Source organism: Sus scrofa, chromosome 9 (genome assembly GCF_054392235.1).
Source record: "Sus scrofa isolate SSC_HxYL_T2T_F1_AM1 chromosome 9, Sscrofa_HxYL_maternal_Yorkshire_Landrace_v2.0, whole genome shotgun sequence".
Classification (NCBI taxonomy): Eukaryota; Metazoa; Chordata; class Mammalia; order Artiodactyla; family Suidae; genus Sus; species Sus scrofa.
In genome coordinates this window covers 52,861,747-52,885,028 of record NC_139391.1, presented here as the reverse complement: position 1 = coordinate 52,885,028, position 23,282 = coordinate 52,861,747, and the positions used below count along the sequence as shown (strand labels likewise).

Sequence of the window (23,282 nt, the reverse complement as noted above, 5' to 3'; positions counted from 1 at the left end):
CACATACATGTATATATACTTTTCCCTCCCATTGTTGTGTTGTGATGTAAGTATCTAGACATAGTTCTCAATTCTCAGAAATCTTATGTGCAATTTGATACTTTAATAGTGAAGGGGGTCCAGACCATCATGCCTCACTGCATTTTACCATAAGCAGAAAGGAGAAACCAGGCCACATCTTCCACGTGGCACAAGGATTCAGTGTTGTCACTATAGAAGCTTGGGTTGCTGCTATGGTGTGGGTTCTGTCCCTGGCCTGGGAACTTCCATAAGCGACAAACACAGCCAAAAAAAGAAAAAAATCCTCAGCTAAATATCTAAGTTCATTACTCAAAAATCTACTTGCCACCTAACAGCAGAACACACTTCAGCCAAGCTTCCCATCTCTTTGTAACCAGACTGCCTTTTGTCCAGTTTCTAGTAACATGTTCCTCATTTCTGTCTGAAACTATAATTATGAGAAGTACCTTGAACATTCATATTTCTAGTATCATTCTGTTCATGACAATATGTGTACTCTCTATAGTGATAGAAGCTTTCTTTACGACTCTTCTCATTTTTTTCTGAGCCTTTTCCAGAATCGCCTTTAACTCATATTTCTAACAACAATGACTACAAGATAATCTAGGCTTTTTTCTGTCATATACCTCAAAATTCTTCCAGTCTGTCTATTTCCCAATTTCAAAGTCATTTTCACATTTAAAAATACTTGTTTCAGCAGCATCCCAGTAACAAAATCTGTGTTAGTTTCCTAGGGCTGCTGTAATAAGTTGCCACAAACTGGACAGCTTAAAACAAGAGAAATTTATAGTCTCATGGTTCTGGAGGCTAGAAGTCCAAAATCAAGATGTCAGCAAGGCCAAGCTCCCTCTGAAGGCTCTAGGGAAGAACCTTCCTTTCCTCTTCCTGGTTTTGGTGGTTCCTGGTTGCATCACTTCAGTTTCTGCCTCCATCATCTTGTAGTTTCTTTCTTGTTGCTCTATGTATCCTCTCTTCTTATGAGGACCTGAGTCATTGGATTTAGGCCATCCTAATCCAGCATGGCCTCCTTTTAACTAACCACATCTACAAAGATCCTGTTTCCAAAAAAGGTCATATTCTGAGGTTCTGGTGAATATAAATTTAGGAGAAGACACTAAGAAACCCCCTATAGGTTCCAAGTAGCAGAGTTTGGAAATCAACACACTAAATTCTGCACCTCTTGAAGGCAAGCCTTCATTTTACCTCCCCAGCTTCTAGCACAGGTCATAGAATGCCTTTGTTTTTTGTTGTTGTTGTTGTTGTTGTTTTTGGTTGGTTGGTTGGCTGGTTGGTTTGGTGTTTTGCTTTTGTTTTTTTAAAACTTGCCTCAATTTTTTACACCTGTGTTCACAGCAGCATTATTTACAACAGCCAAAAAGTAGATACAAACCAAATGTCCATAGACAGAAGAATGAATAGACAAGGCATTATATAAGTATGTGCTATATAATACAATGGAATATCATTCAGCCTTAAAAAGGAAGGAAAGTCTGTCCCATGCTGCAGCATAGATGAACCTTAAGGACATTATGCTAAGTGAAATAAGCTAGACACAGAAGGACAGATATATGATTCCTCTCATAAGATGTACTGGGAATAGGAGCACCTGTCGTGGATGAATCCGACTAGAAACCATGGGGTTTTGGGTTTGATCCCTGGCCTCGCTCAGTGAGTTAAGGATCTGGCGTTGCCATGAGCTGTGGTGTAGGTCTCAGACATGGTTCGGGTCTGGTGTTGCTGTGGCTTTGGTGTAGGCTGGCGGCTACAGCTCCGATTAGACCCCTAGCCTGGGAACCTCCATATGCCACTGGTGCGGCCCTAGAAAAGACAACAAAAACAAAAACAAAAAAGAAGTACTGGGAATAGTCAAAATAATTGAGACAGAAATTAAAATGGTGGTTACCAGGGGCTGTAGAGAAGGACCAGGTAGTTGATGTTTAGTTGGTGCAGCGTTTCAGTTTGGGACGAATGAAAGTTTGCAGATGCATAGTGATAAAATTTGCAGCTTTTGGAGTTCACATTGTGGTTTAGCGGTAATGAACCCGACTAGTATCTATGATGATGTAGGTTCCATCCCTGGCCTTGCTCAGTGGGTTAAGGGGCCAGCGTTGCCTTCCAGAGGAGGCTGGGATCCCACGTTGCTGTGGCTCTGGCAAAGGCCTGCAGCTGCAACTCTGATTGGACTCCTAGCCTGGCAACTTCGATTGGACTCCTATCCTGGGAACTTCTGTGCGGTCCTAAAAGGCAAAAAAAAAAAAAAAAAAAAAGGAGCTTTCTTGCCTGGATCCAGCCCCTAGCATTTTGGGGTGATAAAAAGCATTTATTACTTTGGACATGAAGACTGCACCTGTTAGAGGTGGCAGGCATCTCTCAGCTTGCTCATGTCAGGCCCTGGAATAGTAGAATGGGGAGTCCGGAAAGTCCAGGGAGGCCTTTGAGAGTATCTGCTGGCATCCACCTGCCCATCCACTCAGCCTATGTTTTTATGGAGAAGATACATGTCAGGCCCTGTGAGAAATTCACACTGGGAGTTATTGCAAGCACACATCTTGAGCTTCTGAATATTCATGAGGGAAGCAGAAAGGCCAGTGTTAAAGGAGGGAGAAATAGTAATTCATAAATATTAATAAAGGCAGGCCACATGCACCAAGCAGTGCTATGAATGTTAACGAGAGGATGACGTTCAGGGCCTCCGCGTGCCCGGCGCAAGCGCGTGCCCGGTCCAGGCGCGTCCCCCGAGTCGGGGCACGAGCGCAGGGGAGGGGTCGGAGGGGGCGGGGTGGAGGAGGGGAGCGGAGCCGGGCGCCGGCAGAGCTGCGGGGGGAGCCCTGGCTTCTCCGCTGCCGCTGCCGCTGTCGCTGCGCTGTGCTCTGGCCGCTCGCTGCGGCCCTTGGATGGGGGTGTCCAGCTGAGCCCCGCGATCCGCCTCCCTTCGCCAGGACCCGCACAGGTGCCATCGCGGGGGGCGACCTTAGTCCGGACCGACTCCCTGTCGTGGGTGGGGTGGAACGGGGGTGGTGAAAGAGGCCCCGCTACTCGGGACTCCGGCCGACAGGTCTGGGGGCGCCGCAGCTCTGCACCCCATCCTGTCCCATCCTGGAATCGGAAAGGAAGATCCCGGAGGCCGTCGCTCTCCTGCCCAGCCCTTCAAGGGAGAGCAGCGGGGAAGCAATGCCCGGGGGGCCGGGAGCTATGGGATGATAGGCACGTCAAACATCATCAGAGCCTCGGCCAGGCCTGGGGTGTGTGTGTGTGTGTGTGTGTGTGTGTGTGTGTGTGTGTGTGTGTGTGTGTGTGTGTGTGTGTGTGTATGCGGCGGAGTTTGGGGGTTGGGGGTAGGCAGGGAATGCTGCCTGATGATGCTGGAGCAGTGGGTCGGTACCTCCTCCCAGGACCGTTATCTGGTCTGGCTCCCTTAAACGCCCCAGAATCGTCTATGCCTCTAAGAACCTGACCTCCCACCCTGCTTGTGCCCCTCCCTGGGGCGCCGAGCCTTTCCCCAGGACTGTGCATTCCTGCAGTGTCAGAACCGCTGGCAGCTGCAGCAGACGCCCGCGGAGCGATTGTTTTACGGTGGAACAGGTCGGAGAAAGGACAAGTGTGATGGTGGTGGGGACGCGCTGCCCTCCTGTTGGCCCAGGGCCTCTGGAGCTGGGAGCCCATCTCTTGACAGAGCCTCCTCTGTTTCTCTTTTGCCCCTTTCCCTCGCCTGCTCCCATGTCCCAGTCCTGTTTGACCAAAACGGCCGTGGAGTATGTGTGCGGCCTGAGCGGGATAAGCCTGGTTTTCTTGGAGCACCAGGCATTGTGCTCGCTGGCTTGGAGGAGCTTTTTCTTTACCCCATCAGCCTGGGGGAGGGGGTGTGTGAGATGAGGGTGAATGGAGCAGCAGGAGGAGGGGGAAAGGGGGAAGCCGAACCACAAAGGGGTTGCTGACTTACGTGCAGTGAAATACTCTCTTTCCATCAGAATGTGAAGCTGGCACAAACATGTACACTGCTGGGTTTTACTGAGGAGCAGTGGGAAACCCAGGGTGAATCAGTGGAGGGCAGCTTTAGGGATGTATCGGGGAGGGCATAGAATCAAATGATCTATGGGGCAAGCAGTGAGAAGAAGGGGAGATGGAAAGGCCTGTGTGGCAGTGCAGGGGCCCAGCAGGGGGAGGCATGGTGAATTCTCTGCTGCTCAGCTCAGCAAAGCAGGCCCTGGGAAATGGTACTGCAGCCTCAAGCTGCAGCCAGTGCATCGTTTTGCTGCATGAGAGACTTATGTGTTTCCTACTTGGTCTCTGTTAAGCTCTGAGCCGTCTTTTCTTCTCCAACTTACACCATCTATTGGGAGTCGAAACAAATGGGATAGATTATAGGACATAAGCAAACTATAGCCCTGCAGTCTTGTTCTATGATAAAGAGAAAAAGACAAGACTTCCTCCTATGGTTCCTTCTTTCTGCCACTCTTCATGTTTTTTTTTTTTTTTTCCCAAATTGATTTTGGAAGTATAGAGCAAGAGGATAAGCTCTCAGATGAATTAACCCTAGCTTTTAAGGGGAGGAGGTCTCTGAAAGGAGCTGTGACTGAAGACAGGGGTAAGCCTGACAGGATGCAAGGGTAGGACATCTCAGCTGGGGGACAAAGGCACCCCACCAAGAGAGAAGAGCATAAGAAAGTGAAGTAAAGGAAGGAGAGAAGGGGCACTATTTAAGGACTGCCAGCTGAACCCAGAGCCCTTCCTCGAGGTTGCTGCGGTGGCTGGGCTCAGGTGCCTAGCTCTCAACTCCTCTGCCACAGCCAGGGGTCTTTCTACAAATGCTGGGCTCTATTTTGGTGTCCAATGACTTCGGATTCCCAATGCAGGCTCTCAGTTTTAGCTTCATCCCCAGCTGGTGGTTCATGCAGAGCTTCTTGGCTCTGGGGTAGTGAGCTGATGAAAAGAAATGAGGCTTCATTGTAGACTGTTCACAGGGTTACATTCTGAACTCTAGAGCTGTGATATCCATTTCTTCTTTCATAATCTTCTAGGTGAACCCATTTTTTTCTAGAACCTGCCTAGGCTGAGGATAGGTGCTTTCAGAATAATCGACCTTGTTGCCAACACTCAAAGCTCAATCATAGTCCTAGATTCTGGTTAGATCGCCCTCTTGTTGCTGGTTAATGGCATAGATTGTGCCGTTTCAAATCGGCTTCCTTCTTGGTATCACCTTCTAATTCCAGCTCTCTTGTCCCCTCCAGAGAAGAGTACAAATTTAAAGGAAGTGTAAAAATCTGGAGTACCAGCTGGTTAGCTTTCATGTCTTTTTGAAATGGAATCAGTGATGTGAGAAGCTTTGACTAAATAAATTGAAAAAAGTGGGGGTGCCTTACTAAAAAAGACAATAAAATTCATTCAACAATAGTTCTCTCATTTGATAAATATTTGAAGCATCATACATAGAATATGATGACAAGGATAGTTTTTCCTTTATTTGAAGCACTCTCACATCACACTTCCATGTAACTAAGCTATCATTGCTTTCCTAACATCTTTGACATTTACTGGATAGGCTGTATTCCACATGTTGTGCTTTGCACTTCAGAGACTGTCTCATTTATTCCACAAATTAACTTCCAATATAAGTACTATTTTAACCCCCATTTAATGGATGAGGAAACTGAGGCACGGAGAGGCTTATAATTTGCCTAAAGTCTTTCAGCTGGGAAGTGATAGGACCAGGATGGAAACCTGGGGTCCAGGCACTTAACTGTTAGAGTCATCCTTTCCTCTCACAACACAAATCCTGTTTGTCTGTAAAACCTTTCTTACCAACTATTGCACTCAGCAATCTTTTCTGAACTCTTTATTTTTTTTTTTTTTGGCACTCAGGGATTCCTAATCTTTTTTGTGTGTGCTGTGGATCACTTTGGCAATGTAGAAAAACCTTTAGGATCCTTCTCCAAATATGTTTTTGAATGCATAAAATAAAATATAGTTATATTCAAAGAGCCCTTAGTGGTCTGGAGACCACAGGTGAAGAACCCCTAGTGGGCAGTTAGTTGTGTATTGCTTAATAGTTGGGGTGTCCAGTATGGTAGCCACTGGCCACGTGTGACTCTCGGGCACTTGAAATGTGGTTAGTCCATATGGAGCTGTACTGTAAATATAAAATAGACACTAGATTTCAAAGACTTACTTTGAAAAAAAAAGGTAAAATGTCTTAATAGTTAAAAATATGGATTACATTTTGAAATGTAGTTATTTTGGATATATTGGATTAAATTAAAATATTAAAGTATATTATGACAATTAAAATAATATAAGTTAGCAAGTTATTAAAATTAATTTCCAGAGGTGTTATCTCTGTACCAACACTTTCATTTTAATAAATGATTAAATCAGGACCCACAATGCTTATCATTGAAACAGCCATTGATAAGTCTGTCGGCTCTTGAGCTTGTGTTCTTTCCAAGCTTTCATGCTGCTCTTGTACCTTTTTGTATTCCGAGGTCCTATCTTGTTGCCTTTGCAAACTATAAATTCTCAGAATATGTTTTGATATGATCTGGTGGTAATCGACTTAATCCTGGTAAAATCACAGTAAGAACTCTCTGGGTCCTCACCCAGCATACATTTTGCCTTGCTTATTTAGAATATTAGGTTTTTTTAAATTAATTTATTTCTTTTTATTTTATATCGGAGTATAGTTGATTTACAATGGTGTGTTAGTTTCAGGTGTACAGCAAAGTGATTCAGTTATACATATACATATATCCATTCATTTTCAGATTCTTTTCCCATATAGGCTACCACAGAATAGTGAATAGAGACTTTTCGTTTTGTAGATAGAGGTTTTTGCTGTCTGTTTGGTTCTGCTCAGGTCGTGGTTCCAATGTAAGCATCTAGCTGGATCATTCATCACACAGCCAGCAGAGAAAAGTTTGGTTGCCCTTCTGGGTTCCAGGGAAGGAAGCTGAGCAGGTAGAGAAGGGAATGAGAGACAATAATGCTAACGTTTGTGCTGCCTGAAATGGCAAACCAACACCGTACATGGGGGACAGAGGACCGTTTTTCAATGAGCATACATTGATTGATGGCCTCACCGCAGGCAGTGTGTGCCAGAAACGGTGAAGGGTGTCCAGAGGACGTCTGTGCCCTCGAGGAATTTAAATTAAAATTGGGGAAGGGCTTGGATATACACACAGATGGAGAACTCACTGTTGAAGGCGGTGTGTAAAGAGGGCCCGGAGCTGTTGGGAAATAAAGGAGGCCTGAGTGTACAGCCTTCCAGGGTGCAGTGCCCAAGGTGGGTTTGGGGTCTGGCTCTGGAAGTGGGGGGCTGGGTCTGTCTTTTAGAAGATAATAGGTCATTTAGTCCATTCTTCTCATCCCAGACATATGCTGTGTGACTGGGAAAAACTCAGGTGCTTCTTTGGCCATCTCTATTCGTGTTCAAACGAGTCCATCACTTATTAATGAGGGTAGTAATACCCAAGTCCACAAAAACCCTACCCCAAACCCTTGGGGCCAGGCGTGTTTTGGAATTTAGATTATCTCAAATAACAGATAGAGTGATAGAGTGCATAGTCTGCATATCATCCCCTGGGGGCTGGCGCAGCAATCACTATCATTTAAAAAATTAAAATTCCTGCAGCAAAACACAGTAAATGGATAAATTAAAACCATAAACAGCTCTATATTCATGTATATCAGGTTTAGTTGCCAAATGAGTTTAGGGCAGATTTTTTCCCCTCAAATAAGTTAGGAAAAATTTTCAGTTTTGAGAGCACAAAGGATGTGGACCTTTGGTGGTGGTAATAATAATAATGACAACAACAGAGAACATAAATTGAACATCGATGATGTTTATTATCTGCCAGGCACCATTCTAAGTACTTACTTATTTTGACTCCTTTAACCCTTAGGAGAACCATTGAAGGTAGGTGCTGTTATTATTTGTCTTGAGAAGAATAAAAGGGAGTACAGAGAAATTAAGCAACCGCTAAGGTCACAACTGGCAAGGGGCAGAGCAGGATGCAAACCTAGGCAGTCTGGTCCAGGGGCTGTATATTTAACCACTTATGCTTTGGTTTTTGGAGCGGGGGATTGGAAGCAGGTGTGTTTCTAGAATTTACACTAGTTAGGTTAATATTATTCACACTTACAGTGATATTTGAACTCCTTAAGGGTATAATGGTGAGGACGTACAGAAGCAATGGATGCCAGTAAAGTAGCATCTTTGTTTTTAGAGGGATGAGAGTAATGGAATAAGTAATTATGTTTCCTCAGCAGAGCTGGCAGGAAAAGCCCAATCCTAGCTCACATTACTACATATTTATTTCTTCTAGCTAAACAAATCCTGAACGTTGCAGTTGTCTTATTGCTGTGCAAAAATGGAGGCCCCACTGGTGAGTTTGGATGAAGAATTTGAGGACCTTCGGCCCAGCTGCTCGGAGGAGCTGGAGGAGAAGCCCCGGTGTTTCTACGGCTCATCTCCCCACCACCTGGAGGACCCCTCCCTCTCTGAGCTTGAAAATTTTTCTTCTGAAATAATCAGCTTCAAGTCCATGGAGGACCTGGTGAATGAATTTGATGAGAAGCTCAATGTCTGCTTTCGGAACTACAATGCCAAGACTGAGAACCTAGCTCCCGTGAAGAACCAGTTCCAGATCCAAGAGGAGGAGGAGACCCTGCAGGATGAGGAGTAAGGCATCTATTTTCTTTTTCTTTTTAGGAGTACATCCATGGCATATGAAAGTTCCCAGGCTGTTGAATTGGAGCTGCAGCTGCCGGCCTATGTCACAGCCACAGCAATGCAGGATTCGAGCTCCGCCTGCCACCTACACCACAGCTCATGGCAACATGAGATCCTTAACCCACTGGATGAGGCCAGGGATTGAACCCACAACCTCATGGTTGCTAGTCGGATTCGTTTCCACTGCACCACAATGGGAACTCCCGAGTAAGGCATCTTAATTGCTCTCTTGCTTCAGACATAAGCCCTGAGGGCTGGGGCTCCTGAACATAGAACATAGAACTATCCTTGGGTTCATGGCATATTACTTATATTTTTCCATTAGTGGGGCAGTGCCCTGGTAGCTGCTGCCGTTTTTCTATTATGTCCCTTTAAGATTACCCATAAAGCCTTCTTAAGTTGAAACCACAAAGGAACAAAGGATTTTTAGGCAATAGATTTTCCTAGATACAAAATCAAATTTCATGGTCATGTAAATTTAGGGGTTTGTCTATCTTAAGCTTTCTTGATATCTGTAGTAATCCACCCAGATATTAAAGGACTGGGGGGAAAATTAATTAACTGTGACGGAGGAATCTATGTCATTGGAACAATTTGCTTCATGAAACACCAGAATTATGAAAATCTCTAAACTGTTTACAACCCTCTCAAGACTGGAAAATTATCTACCAATGTTAAGATATGTCCAAATAAGAAAGCATACAAATTGAACTTAGAGTACAAGGAATTACCCTGGACAAAATAAAGATGACGGAGTTCCCATAGTGGCTCAGTGGTTAATGAATCTGACTAGGAACCATGAGGTTGCAGGTTCGATCCCTGGCCTTGCTCAGTGGGTTAAGGATCTGGCATTGCCGTGAGCTGTGGTGTAGGTTGCAGACACGGCTCAGATCCCGCGTTGCTGTGACTCTGGTGTAGGCTGGTGGCTATGGCTCCGATTAGACCCCTAGCCTGGGAACCTCCATATGCCACGGGAGAGGCCCTAGAAATGGCAAAAAGACAAAATAAATAAATAAATAAATAAATAAAAAAGATGAAAGCAGGTGAAGTGGCTTTTGAATATGCAGATCCCCTGTATCACTTCCTAGCCACCTTTCAGGGTCTTAACAGAAGTCAAGGACAGGGATTTGAGAAAAGTACTGTTCAAAGAGGAACTGGAAAGAGAAGAAGGGGATGATTTGTTAAACAAATTCTAGAAAGGTGTTGGGGTATTTAGTAAAAATAGGCATCAATTCCCTCTAAGGATCAAGTATGCATCAGCTGTTCTTTAGGGCTCATACAAGAAATGTCAAACAGTTGGTAGTAGAAGTTTAGGGCAACTGTACTCTTGGTTTCTCTTTTTATGGACTTGGGTGGGAAAAGTTGCCCATAAGTAAGTGGGGTAAGAGGTCTGTTCTGCAGGATTGAACCTGATTGTATTTGGCAGATAGTTGCTTCTTTGATGACCACTAAACCTGTATCTTTGTGAAATCAGCAGCTGCATATGTGTCTGTCTTATTATTATATCCCCACTAACACAATGCATGGTGTATAGAAATGATCAAATGATATTTTTTTGAATGAGATATTGAATATTGAGTGAATTGGATGAGCAATGAATGATACAGAACCTCAGAGGTGCATGTATTGCATTTCTAGGCCCACACCATTCTCTTCTATTCTTTTCAATTAATGCTCCTCTGATGTCATGGTCACAGAGAACATTTCGTTCTGGTGACCAGTGCTGTACGTGTGGGTTATTTGTTTCAGTTCAGAGTTTCAAACTGATTCTTTTAGATTCTGAGCATTATAATTTGCTCAACTCCTTGAAGTCAAAAAAAAAGAATGGCTCTGGGGCATTATTAGACTGAGTAATTTTTACTCCAGTTCATTGCACCAGGCAATGAACTAGAAACACTAAGACTATGAATGGTCATTTTCATACTCTCACTAACTCGCTGTGTGACCTTGGGCTCGTCTCTTAACTCTAGTTGCCTGCATGAGCTCTTATCTTTGAAACCTCTGGAGCTCGATCTTGATGAAGCGGGGCTAAGGACTAGCAAAGAACCTAATTTCTCACCTCACCCAGGCTGTGCTCTGAAAATCCCTTATTCTTCCAACAAATCATTTCTCTCCTGTCTAAGCCACCCCTCTGCCTCATTAAGGATGGGGGCTCAGCATGCAGGTCCTCACTCTTTTCTAGCACATTAACAGAGGCCACTCAATGTTAATTACTGTCACACAAGAGATTATTGGTCTTTACATCCTGATTTTTCTGACTTGTCTGCCTCATTGACTGCCTCAGCTAAATGTCCAAAGGTTGAATAATTCCTTAAAGATAAAATATGATTTGGGGGTAGTATAGTGGGAGGAATCTGGAAAGAGAGATTTAAAAAATTTTTTTCTTTTATGACTGCACCTGTGGCAAATGGAAGTTCCCTGGGCCAGGGATCAAATCTGAGCTGCAGTTGTGACCTATGCCATAGCTGTGGCAATGCCAGATCCTTAACCCACTGTGCCGGGCTGGAACCCGTGCCTCAGGGCTGACTTGAGCCACTGCAGTCAGAGTCTTAACCCACTGCACCATGGCGGGAACTCCAGGAAGAGAAATATTAATTGTGCTTTCTAGGCATTCTGTTTATTTAAACTTAAAAATTAGAATTAAATTACACACTGTGTTTTATAGACACCTCACCAGATATTACAACTGTAAAATTATGGCGAAGTAAAGGAAAAAGATAATTTAACGTCCAACCTAGTAATAACCTCCTGAGCCCAGCTTTGGTGTTCTAATAAACTTGTTTAGGTTTAATAGTTAGAGATTTCAGCCTCCAATGAATTGAAAGAGTTTTGGGTGGGTTGGAACTACCTAACAGAAGCTTAAAACAAAAACAATGAAATTCTTTGTCAGACTAGCCTCCTTAAAAATAGCACAAATCATAAAGCAAATGCAATGATTCCCTTTTAAGTTTTGATTTCTTTAAGTCTCCTTTGCAACTGCCAGCTGAGGTATCAACTTATCTTTGATTTGTCAGGACATGGAAGTGCTAAGCATTAAAACAGGGTCAGATTCGCATATACATTTCCTGTTGTTAAATTTAGAAAATGTTCCAGAACCTCTTCTTTGCATAGGTGGGATCCCCTTTCCTTTATTATAAAAGATTGGACCTGGAGGCTTCCAGAGTAGGAATGGACAGCCCTCACCCCACTTGCTGCCTCACTGGGGTCCCTGTGAGTCCTCCTACAAGGACCCTGGAGACAGAGAGGCCAAACATGTGAGAACCCTCACAGTTTCCTGTTCTTCAGCTAGAATTATTGGGATAAAAGTGATGTTAAAAGTCAAGTTCGCATGCAATAAATAAACAGGCTGTAGTCAGCTACGCTTTAAGTTGAAGATAGGCAAATACCAAATAATTAGAGAGGGAAAGTTGACAAACAGATAAATGTGACTTTTAGGAAAGTTAGTTCTTTTCTCAGAGGTTCTGTTTCCCCATATAAAAGGCAGAAATAGTATGGATTCTATGTAAGCATTTGAAAGAATCAAAAAAGTTGTTCAAAGTCATTAATGTGTTAATAATTCCTAATTCCTAAGTGTTAACAGCAGAAGGGTACTCATGTTAATACACATGGAAGTGTGGCTATTGGTCTGACTCAACCCAAGTAAAACACTTGGACAAGGGCAGTAGTCAGCCTAGAGGGGCTTAAGGGAAATGTTACCAAGTTATAAATCTAATCACCACTTTAAGCTGTCTACTGTATTTCCGGAAATTGGTATATAGGGGTGCGTGTGTGTATAGCAGGGTTAATGCAGCCTTGATGGCTATGTTGCCAGTTCCAGACCCAGACTTTTTTATACATGTCTTGTCTAGCCCATTCTGTTCAGTTTCCTTATCCTTTTCCAAATCCCTAGCCCTCCACAGTGAAAGATCTTTACCCAGTTTCACAGGTATCTAAGCCCAAGATGTACAGTATGCACCTGAAAAGGCTTTTCTATTATGATAGGGACTGAGGGAGCAAATTGGATCTCCATGCCAGAGCAGCATAATAACAGGAATTGAGGGATCTGTTTAAACTTAGTTCTTTGATGAAAGATATAGTGAATGGCTTTCAAAGTCTCCTTTCTCCAAGATAAGGAGGTAGAATTTTACAGTCCACCCCAGGTACCTCTAATAGGGAATGTATCTCTTCGCAAGAACTGCTTAAGCGAGGATAGGTAAGCTCTCTGGGGAGAAATGTCAGTCCTGTTTCTCTTCCTCACAGAAGCTCTGGGTTCTTCCCTCCCACCGCCCACTCTTCATTCCCGGGGCTGCCTCCCTGCCCGTGTGCCTGCCTCTGTCTTCCATTTAACCTTCCCTGGGGCAGGAGATCTGGGCAGAAAGCAGGCATGTGTCCCACTGCTCTTGCCATTTCTCTTTCTGCAGACTGATGAAAGCACAATGTCCAGAATCATGTAGTTGTGGACTTTTCACATGGAGTCAGTTGCTGAACTGCTGTTCTGTGTTGGGATTTGGAACCTGGTATATTGTTCTGATGCCCATGCCAATGACAATCGTAAAATTCATGAAAAATTGAAAGAGTTGTGTGGGTAGGAATGTAGGCTCTGCAACTATGTTGCCTGGGTTCAAATCCTACCTCTGTCATTACTGGTTGTATGAATTTAGACAAGTTAATCAACCTTTCTATATTTCAGGTTTTCTGTTTTCTTTCCCTCAATATCTGCCTTATAGAGGTGTTGTGAGGAATGAATGAATTAATCCACATAAAGAATTTAGGATAGTACCTGGTTTATATATAGTAAACCCTCAGTAAGTTTGGCTGCTACTTATATATATAGTATATAATATAATATAATGATATAGTATAAATATGTATTTGTTTTTATATGTGTATGTATTATATATATAATACATAACATAATAGTATATATTCTAAATACATATAGTAAAGGTATATATTTTAAATATATACTGTAGTATGTCTACAATAATAAACTTTTTTTTTTTTTTTTTTTTGTCTTTTTGCCTTTTTTAGGGCCGCACCCGCAGCATATGGAGGTTCCCAGGCTAGGGGTCTAATCAGAGCTGTAGCTGCCGGCCTACACCAGAGCCACAGCAACGTGGGATCTGAGCCATGTCTTCGACCTACACCACAGCTCACGGCAATGCCAGATCCTTAACCCTCTGAGCAAGGCCAGGGATCGAACCTGCAACCTCATGGTTCCTAGTCGGAATCGTTAACCACTGTGCCACGATGGGAACTCCTATAGTAATAACTGTTATTGTTAAATGGTCACTAAATAAGTATAGGAAGGGTGTGCAAGGAGATGAGGGCGGCTATATTTTAAAGGTTGTTTAAGAACCTCAAAGGATAAAAAGCGTGCCAGTCAGAAAGGAAGACGAAGACCTGAAAGAGAATGAGGATGGCTTAAAATCTCAAGGAGATAAAGGTTTAGGGAATTGTCACTAAAATCTATAATTAGGAGTTCCCATTGTGGCTCAGCATAAACAAATGCAGCTGGTATCCATGAGGATGTGGGTTCGATCCCTGGCCTCACTCAGTGGGTCGGGGGTTCTTCGTTGTGGTGAGTTGTGGTGTAGGTCACAGACACAGCTCGGATCCTGCATTGCTGAGGCTGTGGCGTGGGCTGGCAGCTCCAGCTCTGAGTTGACTCGTGGCTTGGGAACTTCCATATGCTGCAGGTATGGCCCTAAAAAGCAAAAAAAATTTAAAAAATTAAAATTAAAAAATAAAAATCTAGAATCAGAGATGAAATCCAGAGAATGTCCGTGAAGACTCAGGTGAGAAAACTTGTGGCCCTAAATTGTTTGAGAGTGTCACTTTAAGGATGTAAACAATTTCAAGGTCATTAGAAAGTGCAGTCTGTTAAAGATCCTAGCTTCCGCCCTGTCTAGGAGAGGTTCAAAAGGCTCCTGCCTATTTGGGGCTTTGCTGAATTTCATTTTTCCAGGCACTTGCTGCAGGGACTGACCCAAAGGTCAGTGTCTGCATGCGTGTTGTCCATTCTCCTGCCAGAGGGCATAATGCATGATGCAGAGAGGGCTTGTTGGCTGACCTTTCTAGTGTGAGTGTAGTGCTGGGAGTTTTGTTTTGGAGGCAGCAAATCATATTTGCCTCTTGGCTTTGGAATGCTAATGAGACTTGGATTTAAAATTAGGCTGGATTAATGAAGCTGTAATGGTGCTTGATGGAAACTGGATTATCAGCTATGTTTAAGGTGTAGACTCTGATATCCTGCTGAATAGATGTCTAATGAACACTTGATGAGCTCTCTCCAAGTGTTTTCTTGTAATTGTAGGAAAAAAATAAGTGGATAACCAAAACAGTGCCATCAAATTGTGTTTTCTTGAGTTCCTTTTGTTTCATCACCAAGTTGTCTGCACTGTGCACCAGGAAAATCTCCTTGCTTACACCTGTGTATTGTATAGCATTCCTTCCTGATTTTATACATGTTAAGAACGCTTCCCTCCCCCACTTTATGTATCTGATTTCAAGTGGCTGTGCTCTTATATATATATATATATATACACACACACATATTTTATATGCATCTTTTTATTTATATATATATATATATATGAAATGTGTACTTATCTTTTCAGCATCTTTTTTTTTTTTTAGGGCCACGCCCATGGCACATGTAAGTTCCCAGGCTAGGGGTCGAATTGGAGCTGTAGCCACAGGCCTACACCACAGACACAGCAATGCCGGACCAATGTGTTTGTGACCTACACCGCAGCTCACGACAATGCAGGATCCTTAACCCACTGAGCGAGGCCAGGGGTTGAACCTGCATCCTCATGGATACTAGTCAGCTTTGTTTCCACCGAGCCACAAGGGGGTCTCCCTCTTTTCAGCATCTTATGCCATAATTTGTCATGTTTTGAATTTGATCCATAGGTATACGTACTTGCTTCCTTTAAAACAGCTATTTCCGGGAGTTCCCGTCATGGTGCAGTGGTTAACGAATCCAACTAGGAACCATGAGGTTGCGGGTTCAATCCTTGCCCTTGCTCAGTGGGTTAACGATCCAGCGTTGTTGTGAGCTGTGGTGTAGGTCGCAGACGCGGTTCGGATCCCGAGTTGCTGTGGCTCTGGCGTAGGCTGGCGGCTACAGCTCTGATTAGACCCCTAGCCTGGGAACCTCCCATATGCCAAGGGAGCAGCCCAAGAAATGGCAAAAAGACAAAAAAAACAAAAAACAAAAAACAAAAAAACAGGAGTTCCCGTCGTGGCGCAGTGGTTAACGAATCCGACTAGGAACCATGAGGTTGCGGGTTTGGTCCTTGCCCTTGCTCAGTGGGTTAGCAATCCAGCGTTGCCGTGAGCTGTGGTGTAGGTCGCAGAGGCGGCTCGGATCCCACGTTGCTGTGGCTCTGGCGTAGGCCGGTGGCTACAGCTCCGATTCGACCCCTAACCTGGGAATCTCCATATGCCGCGGGAGCGTCCCAAGAAACAGCAACAACAACAACAACAAAAAAGACAAAAAAAAAAAAAAAACAAAACAAAACAGCTATTTCCTTATATTAGTGTATCTAAATAAAAAGTGCCTTCTTTACCTTGTTTCTCAGGTATCACTATTGTTTGAAAAGCACAAGTACCTGAAGGAGATTGCATCAAGCCCTCATTTATCATTACGTAGTATATAATTCATGTGCTGCTGGCTTCCAGGAATGGCATTATTTTGGGAGCTTGGTTTACTGATGTTGACTAATTTATTTATTTCCCGTGTGAGTGTTTGTGCCTTAAGAGTTTCCCCCAGTCCCCTCCCTGCTTTCCCCTCCCCAGGAAAATCTTTCTGAAATGAATTAAGCAAAAAGAATAGTAGACTATCCTTTCTTATAATGTACCTATTAGGACTTGAAGAATAAGGTTAATAAGGGAACCACATCTTCCTGCGCTAAAAACTAATTGTGGGAGTTCCCATTGTGGCAGAGCAGAAACAAATCTGACTAGTAACCATGAGGTTTCAGGTTTAATCCCTGGCCTCACTCAGTGGGTTAAGGATCTGGTGCCGTTGTGGGCTGTGGTGTAGGTCACTAGGATCCTGAGTTGCTGTGGCTGTGGCACAGGCCAGCAGCTGTAGCTCCGATTCAGCCTCTATCCTGGGAACCTCCATATGCCACAGGTGAGGTCCTAAAAAGCAAAAAAACAAAAACAAAAAAAACCCCCAAAACCCCACAAACCTAATTGTGTAGACAGTGGTGTAGTCATTGGTTCCTTTCCTCACTTAGTCTCATGATGGGGACTTTACGGGTAGACTCCACATTGCTAGAGGACAGGATCGTGCCACTCTGGGTTCGCTAGAACATTAATAGCATCAATTGCATTGGCATCCTCCCCTTACTACATTAGATGTCAAAGAGTTAATTCTTAACCGTTTAGATTGCAGCCATCTGAAAGTGAAATACAGTCGACCCTTGAACAACATGGGGGGGGAGGTGTTTCTGCCTCAAAAACAAAGGAATTGGTAAATGACAAGGAAGCTGAAACAGATTCAGTCGAATCAGGACTCAAATCCTAGTTCTTCTGAGTCCACGTATTGTGATCTCTAATCCAACACAAACTTTTCCCGCACTTAGCTAATTCAAAGATCTGTAAAATGAAAATACTGGTACTACAATGTTGAGTGAAAAAAAAATCCGCATATAAATGGATGCTCATAGTTTAAACTCCTGTTATTCAAGGGTCAATTGTACTGTATAAAGGAGAGGATGACCCTGATCTTAATGAGATTCAGCCAGAAAATCTGCCCAGATCTCATTTGATCTCTCTCCCTCCCTCCCCCTCTCACTCTCCTCTGCCCACAAGAAAGGAAAACAGGGACATTCCTTAGGTTCAAGAGACAAGAGCCATTTGGCTAACGGGCAGATTTAGTTTCAGGGGCAGTTTATCTATTGCCAGAGGTGTTTGTATGGCTACCATTTGTATCTCCTTGGTGAGAAATTCCTCTTCCCTTGAGGAAAAAAACACCTTTCACACTGAAGCTCCTGGCCAGGGTCCATTCTCTTGGCTCTTTCTCTCCTGGTAGTGCCTGTAATTCACTTTTTAAGCTGCTTTGGTCCTGCAGGCTGGAAGGCAGATGATCTCAGCCTGGCACACACAGAAGCCTCTCTCCTCCCCTGGCCCAGCTCTTCCTTCCTCCAGGCGGGGCCAGGCCACAGATGTGCGCTAATGAGAGCCTCTCTTTGTTTACAGGGTCTGGGATGCTCTGACAGACAATTACATCCCTTCACTCTCGGAAGACTGGAGGGACCCAAACATGGAGGCTCTGAATGGCAATGGCTCTGACACTGAGGTACCTCTCTGGGGCCCCCAACTTAATAGGGCTTGAGAAGAGGTGGATTCCAGTTGGAAAAACACTCAGTAACTCAGCACTATTCCCCATTATGTAATGAAGCTCAGCATCATTGCTGGGGAGGTAGGAGTTGTAGAGGAAGTGAAACATAAGATGAAGGGGGGCATCCAGGGTATATGAGGTGATTGGAGTGATGGTACAAAAGGTAAACCCAGGTAACTTCTGTTGTTCATCTGTGTACTACAACATGCAGAATAAGGTGATCTAAGTAAGAGAGGAGAGTGAATATCATGGGTTTCTTTCGTGTTCAGATAATGATAGCTAAGGAGTTCCTTGGGGGCTCGGTGGGTCAAGGATCTGGCATGGTCCCTGTTGTGGTGTGGGATCCATCCCAGGCCAGGGAACTTCTGCATGCTGTAGGCACAGCCAAAATAATAATAATAATAATGATGATGATGATGATGATGATGATGATGATGGTGGCTAAAGAAAAAAAAAAAAAAATCAGGGTTTCCCATCCAAAATGAACCATTCAGTCCAATCCAAAACAGAATTGAGAGCAAGTGCTGACAGACTAGTGACAAGCTCAGGGCCAGGCTAATTGCCAGAGTTGGGGCCCAGATAATAGTGAGGCGACCACACAATGAAGAGGAATTTTTTGTGAAACTCAACCAATGAGACACTTATGACTAGACCTGAGTTACAGTTGTTTTTTTTGTTTTTGTTTTTGTTTTTGGCCAATGATTGAAACTGTACCACAGCAATGACCTGAGCCACTGCAGTGACAATGCCAAGTCCTTAACCCACTGGGCGACAAGGGAACTCCCCTCTGGGTCAGTCTGATTACTGATGCCAAAGAAGAAAATAGCCTACAAGCTTCTGAAAAATATTAAGAGAATACTTATTTTGAGTTGATTTGTGTATGATTAATTTTTTATGCATGATTTAACTTTTTTTAAAGTTATGGGAATGACCCAAATTGCCCCTTATAGTTGAATAGATATATATAGAAAAGTAAATCATTTACAGGGTCTCTCCGTGCCAAAAGCCTTTTCCTGCCTTCCTTGGTTTTCTAGTTTCAGCTGTAAAGGAAATGTGACAATTTCTTATTAGGAAGGGCTGTCACAATCCTGTGGGCTCAGCAGATGGGGGTAGGGGATGGATCTGATTTTCCTAGGTGCTCCAGAATTGAGTCCAAGGAAAAGAGGAGGAACCGGATTTCCCTTACTGGGTAATATTTCTGCAAGTCATTGTCCAAACTAGCACAGCAAAGAGATCAGCAATCAGCTGCTTTGTTGAAAAGGTGGCTGTATATCCTTTTAAATGCTTCTAATAATCAGCCATCCAAAATAGTCCAAACTTCGCGGTTTCATTACTGGGGCAGAATAAACATTGAAACTAAGAGATTTGCTACCACACTACTTAGCATGGATGTGTGATATCTCGGGTCCTGTTTTAAACTCACAACTGCTTTTTTTCTCTTGCAATACTTTTATGGAGAGTGGTTATTACGTACCCAAAATGCAAAGGGGAAGATAGGCAATAATGGAATAAATCTAATTACTGAAATTAAATCAGGCCCATCACAGTGCAAAGGCAGATTTTGCTTTATCTCCTTCACCACCTTGCCACTCATTTTGTGGATTAAGCCAAAGGATGTATAAGATAGCTTGCCCTTCAGAAGGACTCCAGTTTATCCTCATTTGCAGATTTCGCTCAAGAGGGTTAATATTTCAGGGCAAATTGGATGACCCTGAGAAGGATGATCTTGAGCTCTGCTCCTTGTAGAATTTCTTCCATCTAACTTGCCGGAAAAGGACAGGGTGGCAAAAGTGGATGGATTAAGATTGTTTTAGTTTAGCCTCCTTTATGATCTGGATTCATTACAGTGGAAGCTCTTTAACTGACTTCAGTTTAAACGACTTGCTATATTAACCTGTGCTTTCTTTCTTTCTGTAAAATATGCCGGCCGAATGCCCTTGGCACGCGGGGTGCACACGGCTGGTTGGCTTCTCTCTAGCAAGACTGCTTATCTCTTCTACTTCTTAGTTCATTGCCAAGAATCAGTTGTGTTTGTTCCCAAACCTGCTCAAACCTTGTGACTGTAACTAAGTAGTTTAATGAAATACTATAGAAACTGTAGGGTTATGACTACAAAGAATCATTTTTGCTTTTTATAAAATGAAAGTAACACTTGTACATAATTTTAAAATAATACTTTTAAACTAATATAAGACTTAACAAAAAATACAAAGAGCAACCCCTACTCCATAGAGGCAACATTTCTACTTCTTTTAGCTGTTTCTTTTGGCAGATACCTACAGTTTTCTAAATAACACATTTATATTGCTATTTCTTTGATTATTTAAAATGAACAATTTTGGCTGTTATCTATTATGGAAGATAAGATTTAATTCTTTTGCATCACCTCAAATACTCACACTTGGCCTTCTCTCTTGTCACCAATTTATGGTTAGATCAGTGTTCATATACACACCAGTGAAACTATGTAAATACTATTTCTTGCTGAATCATGTAATGTTCTGTAAGAATAGCTTATTGTTCAACCTGGAGTGAAGAATTGCTTTGTTTTTTCATTAGCTTAATTTCCTATATATCTATCATTGGTTCAACCCCAAACTCTGAGTGAACTCTGAATCTCATAATATGTTTTTAAAAAAATCGGATAATCTTTCAATTCAATTTAAAAAAACCTAGTATCCTCCATCTTTCTACCATAAACTACCCTGGTTGTACTCTAGATCTGGTGCACACCTGCTGTCCTGGGAATTCTTCCTCCCTCTCTCATGTGTCCTCTGACTGCTATATTTTTATTTCTCTGGGTATATTCCCTTGTTTTGTGAAAAAAATTCAGTATGTTTTTGAGAAAGGGTACAGGGGAATACATTCATTAGAAAAGATGAGAGGGCCTTTATTCTCCTGCCATACACTTGATTGAGAGTTTGACTTGATAGCATTATTTTCGGTTGCTTAGAATTGCAAAGGCATCATTCTCTTATCTTCCAGCTTTCAGTTGCTGTTGAGAAGCACCAAATCCATTCTGATTCTCTGTCTTTTATATGTGACTCTCTTTTAGTTCTCTCTAGAAGCTTTTAGGATATCATTTTTTCCTTTCTCAGTTGAAGTTTTACAGTAATGTGCTTAAAGTGAGTTTTTTAATTTATTTGTTTATTTTTTCCATTCACTTCTGCATTATACTCTGTGGGCCCTTTTGACCTAGAAGCTCATGATTTTAAATTGTGGAATGTTTTCTTGTTATTTCTCTGAAGACTAATTTTTTTCATTTTCTGCCTCTATTGAGATGATTATATAGTTTTCTCCCTTATTATGTCAATGTGATGAATTACATGAATTGATTTTCAATGTGAAATTAACCTTGCATTCTCGAGATTAAACTCAACTTGGTCATGGTGTATTACTCCTTTCTTTCATTCTTTGGTTTTCTTTTTTAAATCATAGCTTTACTGAAGGTTAATTGGCATACAATAAACAGCACATGTTAAAGTGTGCGATTTGATAGGTTTTGGCATTGTATATGTCTGTGAAACCATCACCACAATTAAGATTGCAAGCATGTCTGCATGTTCATCACTCTCCCCTTTCACCCCCCCATCTTCGGGCAACCTATTTCTGTCACCAGAGATTAGTTTGCATTTTCTAGAATTTTGTATAAATGGAATCATGCAGCATGTACTGTTTTTCTTGGGGGGGGGTCTTGGTGTTTTAAACTCAGTTTAATTATCTAGATATTCATCTATTTTCTTGCATGTATCTACAATCATTCCCTTTTAGTGCTGAGTAGTGTTATATGGATATACCGTAATTTGCTTTTTCATTCATCTCTCAGTGGGCATTCAGGTTGTTTCCAGCTTTTCAATATTGCAAATAAAGCCACTATGAACACTCCTGTGTACGTCTTTTTGTGGACCTATGTCTCTTTATCTCTTGGGTAAAAACCTATGAGTGGAATATCTAGGTCATAGTGTAAATGTATGTTTCACTTTTTGAGGAACTGCCTAACTGTTTTCCAGTTTGAGAACTGCAGTTATTCTTTTTTTTTTTTTTTTTTTTTTTTTTGCTTTTTGTCTTTTTAGGATTGCACCCACGGCATATAGAGGTTCCCAGGCTAGGGGTCTAATCAGAGCTATAGCTGCCAACCTATGCCATAGCCACAGCAATGCAGGATACGAGCCAGCTGTGTCTTGGATCTATATCATAGCTCACGGCAATGCTGGATCTTTGACCCACTGATCGAGGCCAGGGATTGAACCCGCAACCTCATGGTTCCTAGTTGGTTTCGTTAACCACTGAGCCATGATAGGAACTCTAAGAGTTCCAGTTAATCTACATCCTTATCAAGTCTTGCAATGGACAGAGTTTTTTTTTTTTTTGTCTTTTTAGGGCTGTACCCACAGCATATGGAGGTTCCCAGGCTAGGGGTCGAATATGAGCTGTAGCCGCTGGCCTATACCATAGCCCCAGCAAGGCCAGATCCAAGCCACCTCTACGACCCATACCACAGCTCATGGCAACACTGGAACCTTGACCCACTGAGCGAGGCCAGGGAACCTGTGTCCTCATGGGTGCTAGTCAGATTCATTTCCACTGAGCCATAACAGGAACTCCTGGACAGCCTTTTTGATTTTAGTCATTCAAGTGTGTTTGTAGTAGTATTTTATTTGGATTTTAATTTGCCTTTCCCTGGTAACGTATGACGTTGAACATCTTTTCATGTGCTTGTTCACCTCCTGTGTATCTTCTTTGGTGAAGTGCCTGTTCAAATCCTTTGCCCGTCTTCTTAGTGGGCTGTTTGTATTCCTATCAGTCATGGGGGTTCTTCATGTTAAAAGATAAAATATGGCGTATTCCATTTCTGAGAGTTTATTTGAGCAAAAAAATCTATTTGAATCAGACAGCACCAAACCCAAAGGGCTAGGAGTGCTCCAGTAACAGGAGTTAGAAGAAAGTCTTTTACTGAGAAGAGGTGAAAGCAAGGGAAGGAAAATATCTGTTTGGCTCTAGCTTGAATGGTTGTATTATTTGGGAACGTTGGCTGTTTGTGATTGGTTGTCCTTTGGTTTGAGTTCTTAACCTTGAGGCATTAGAGGCTTTGGTTTGGGTTTGTTTGAGAAGCTTCTGAAGCATTAAAGCCACCTCAGTTTAATGCCTCTTTTTTAAAATTAATTCAACACATATATTCCCAATATAGGTCCTTTGTTT

At 42.7% G+C, this 23,282-nt stretch overlaps 2 protein-coding genes across 5 annotated transcripts in view; one reads left to right on the top strand and one right to left on the bottom strand.

Annotated features, from left to right (window-relative positions):
* The window catches only part of ST3GAL4 (ST3 beta-galactoside alpha-2,3-sialyltransferase 4), a 1,054,305-nt gene that overhangs the window by 882,896 nt on the left and 148,127 nt on the right, over positions 1-23,282 (bottom strand). The window lies entirely within an intron of this gene.
* FEZ1 (fasciculation and elongation protein zeta 1) overlaps positions 2,842-23,282 on the top strand; it is a 51,365-nt gene continuing 30,924 nt past the window's right edge. For all 4 annotated transcript variants that reach the window (XR_014815564.1, XR_014815565.1, XM_021063094.2 and 1 more), the window contains exons 1-3: positions 2,842-2,971; positions 8,340-8,695; positions 17,942-18,041. Coding sequence is in view for 2 of the 4 variants with exons in the window: in XM_021063094.2 (XP_020918753.1) it covers positions 8,385-8,695; positions 17,942-18,041 (411 nt within the window). In the remaining 2 variants the exon portion in view is untranslated. The remainder of the gene's footprint in view (positions 2,972-8,339; positions 8,696-17,941; positions 18,042-23,282) is intronic.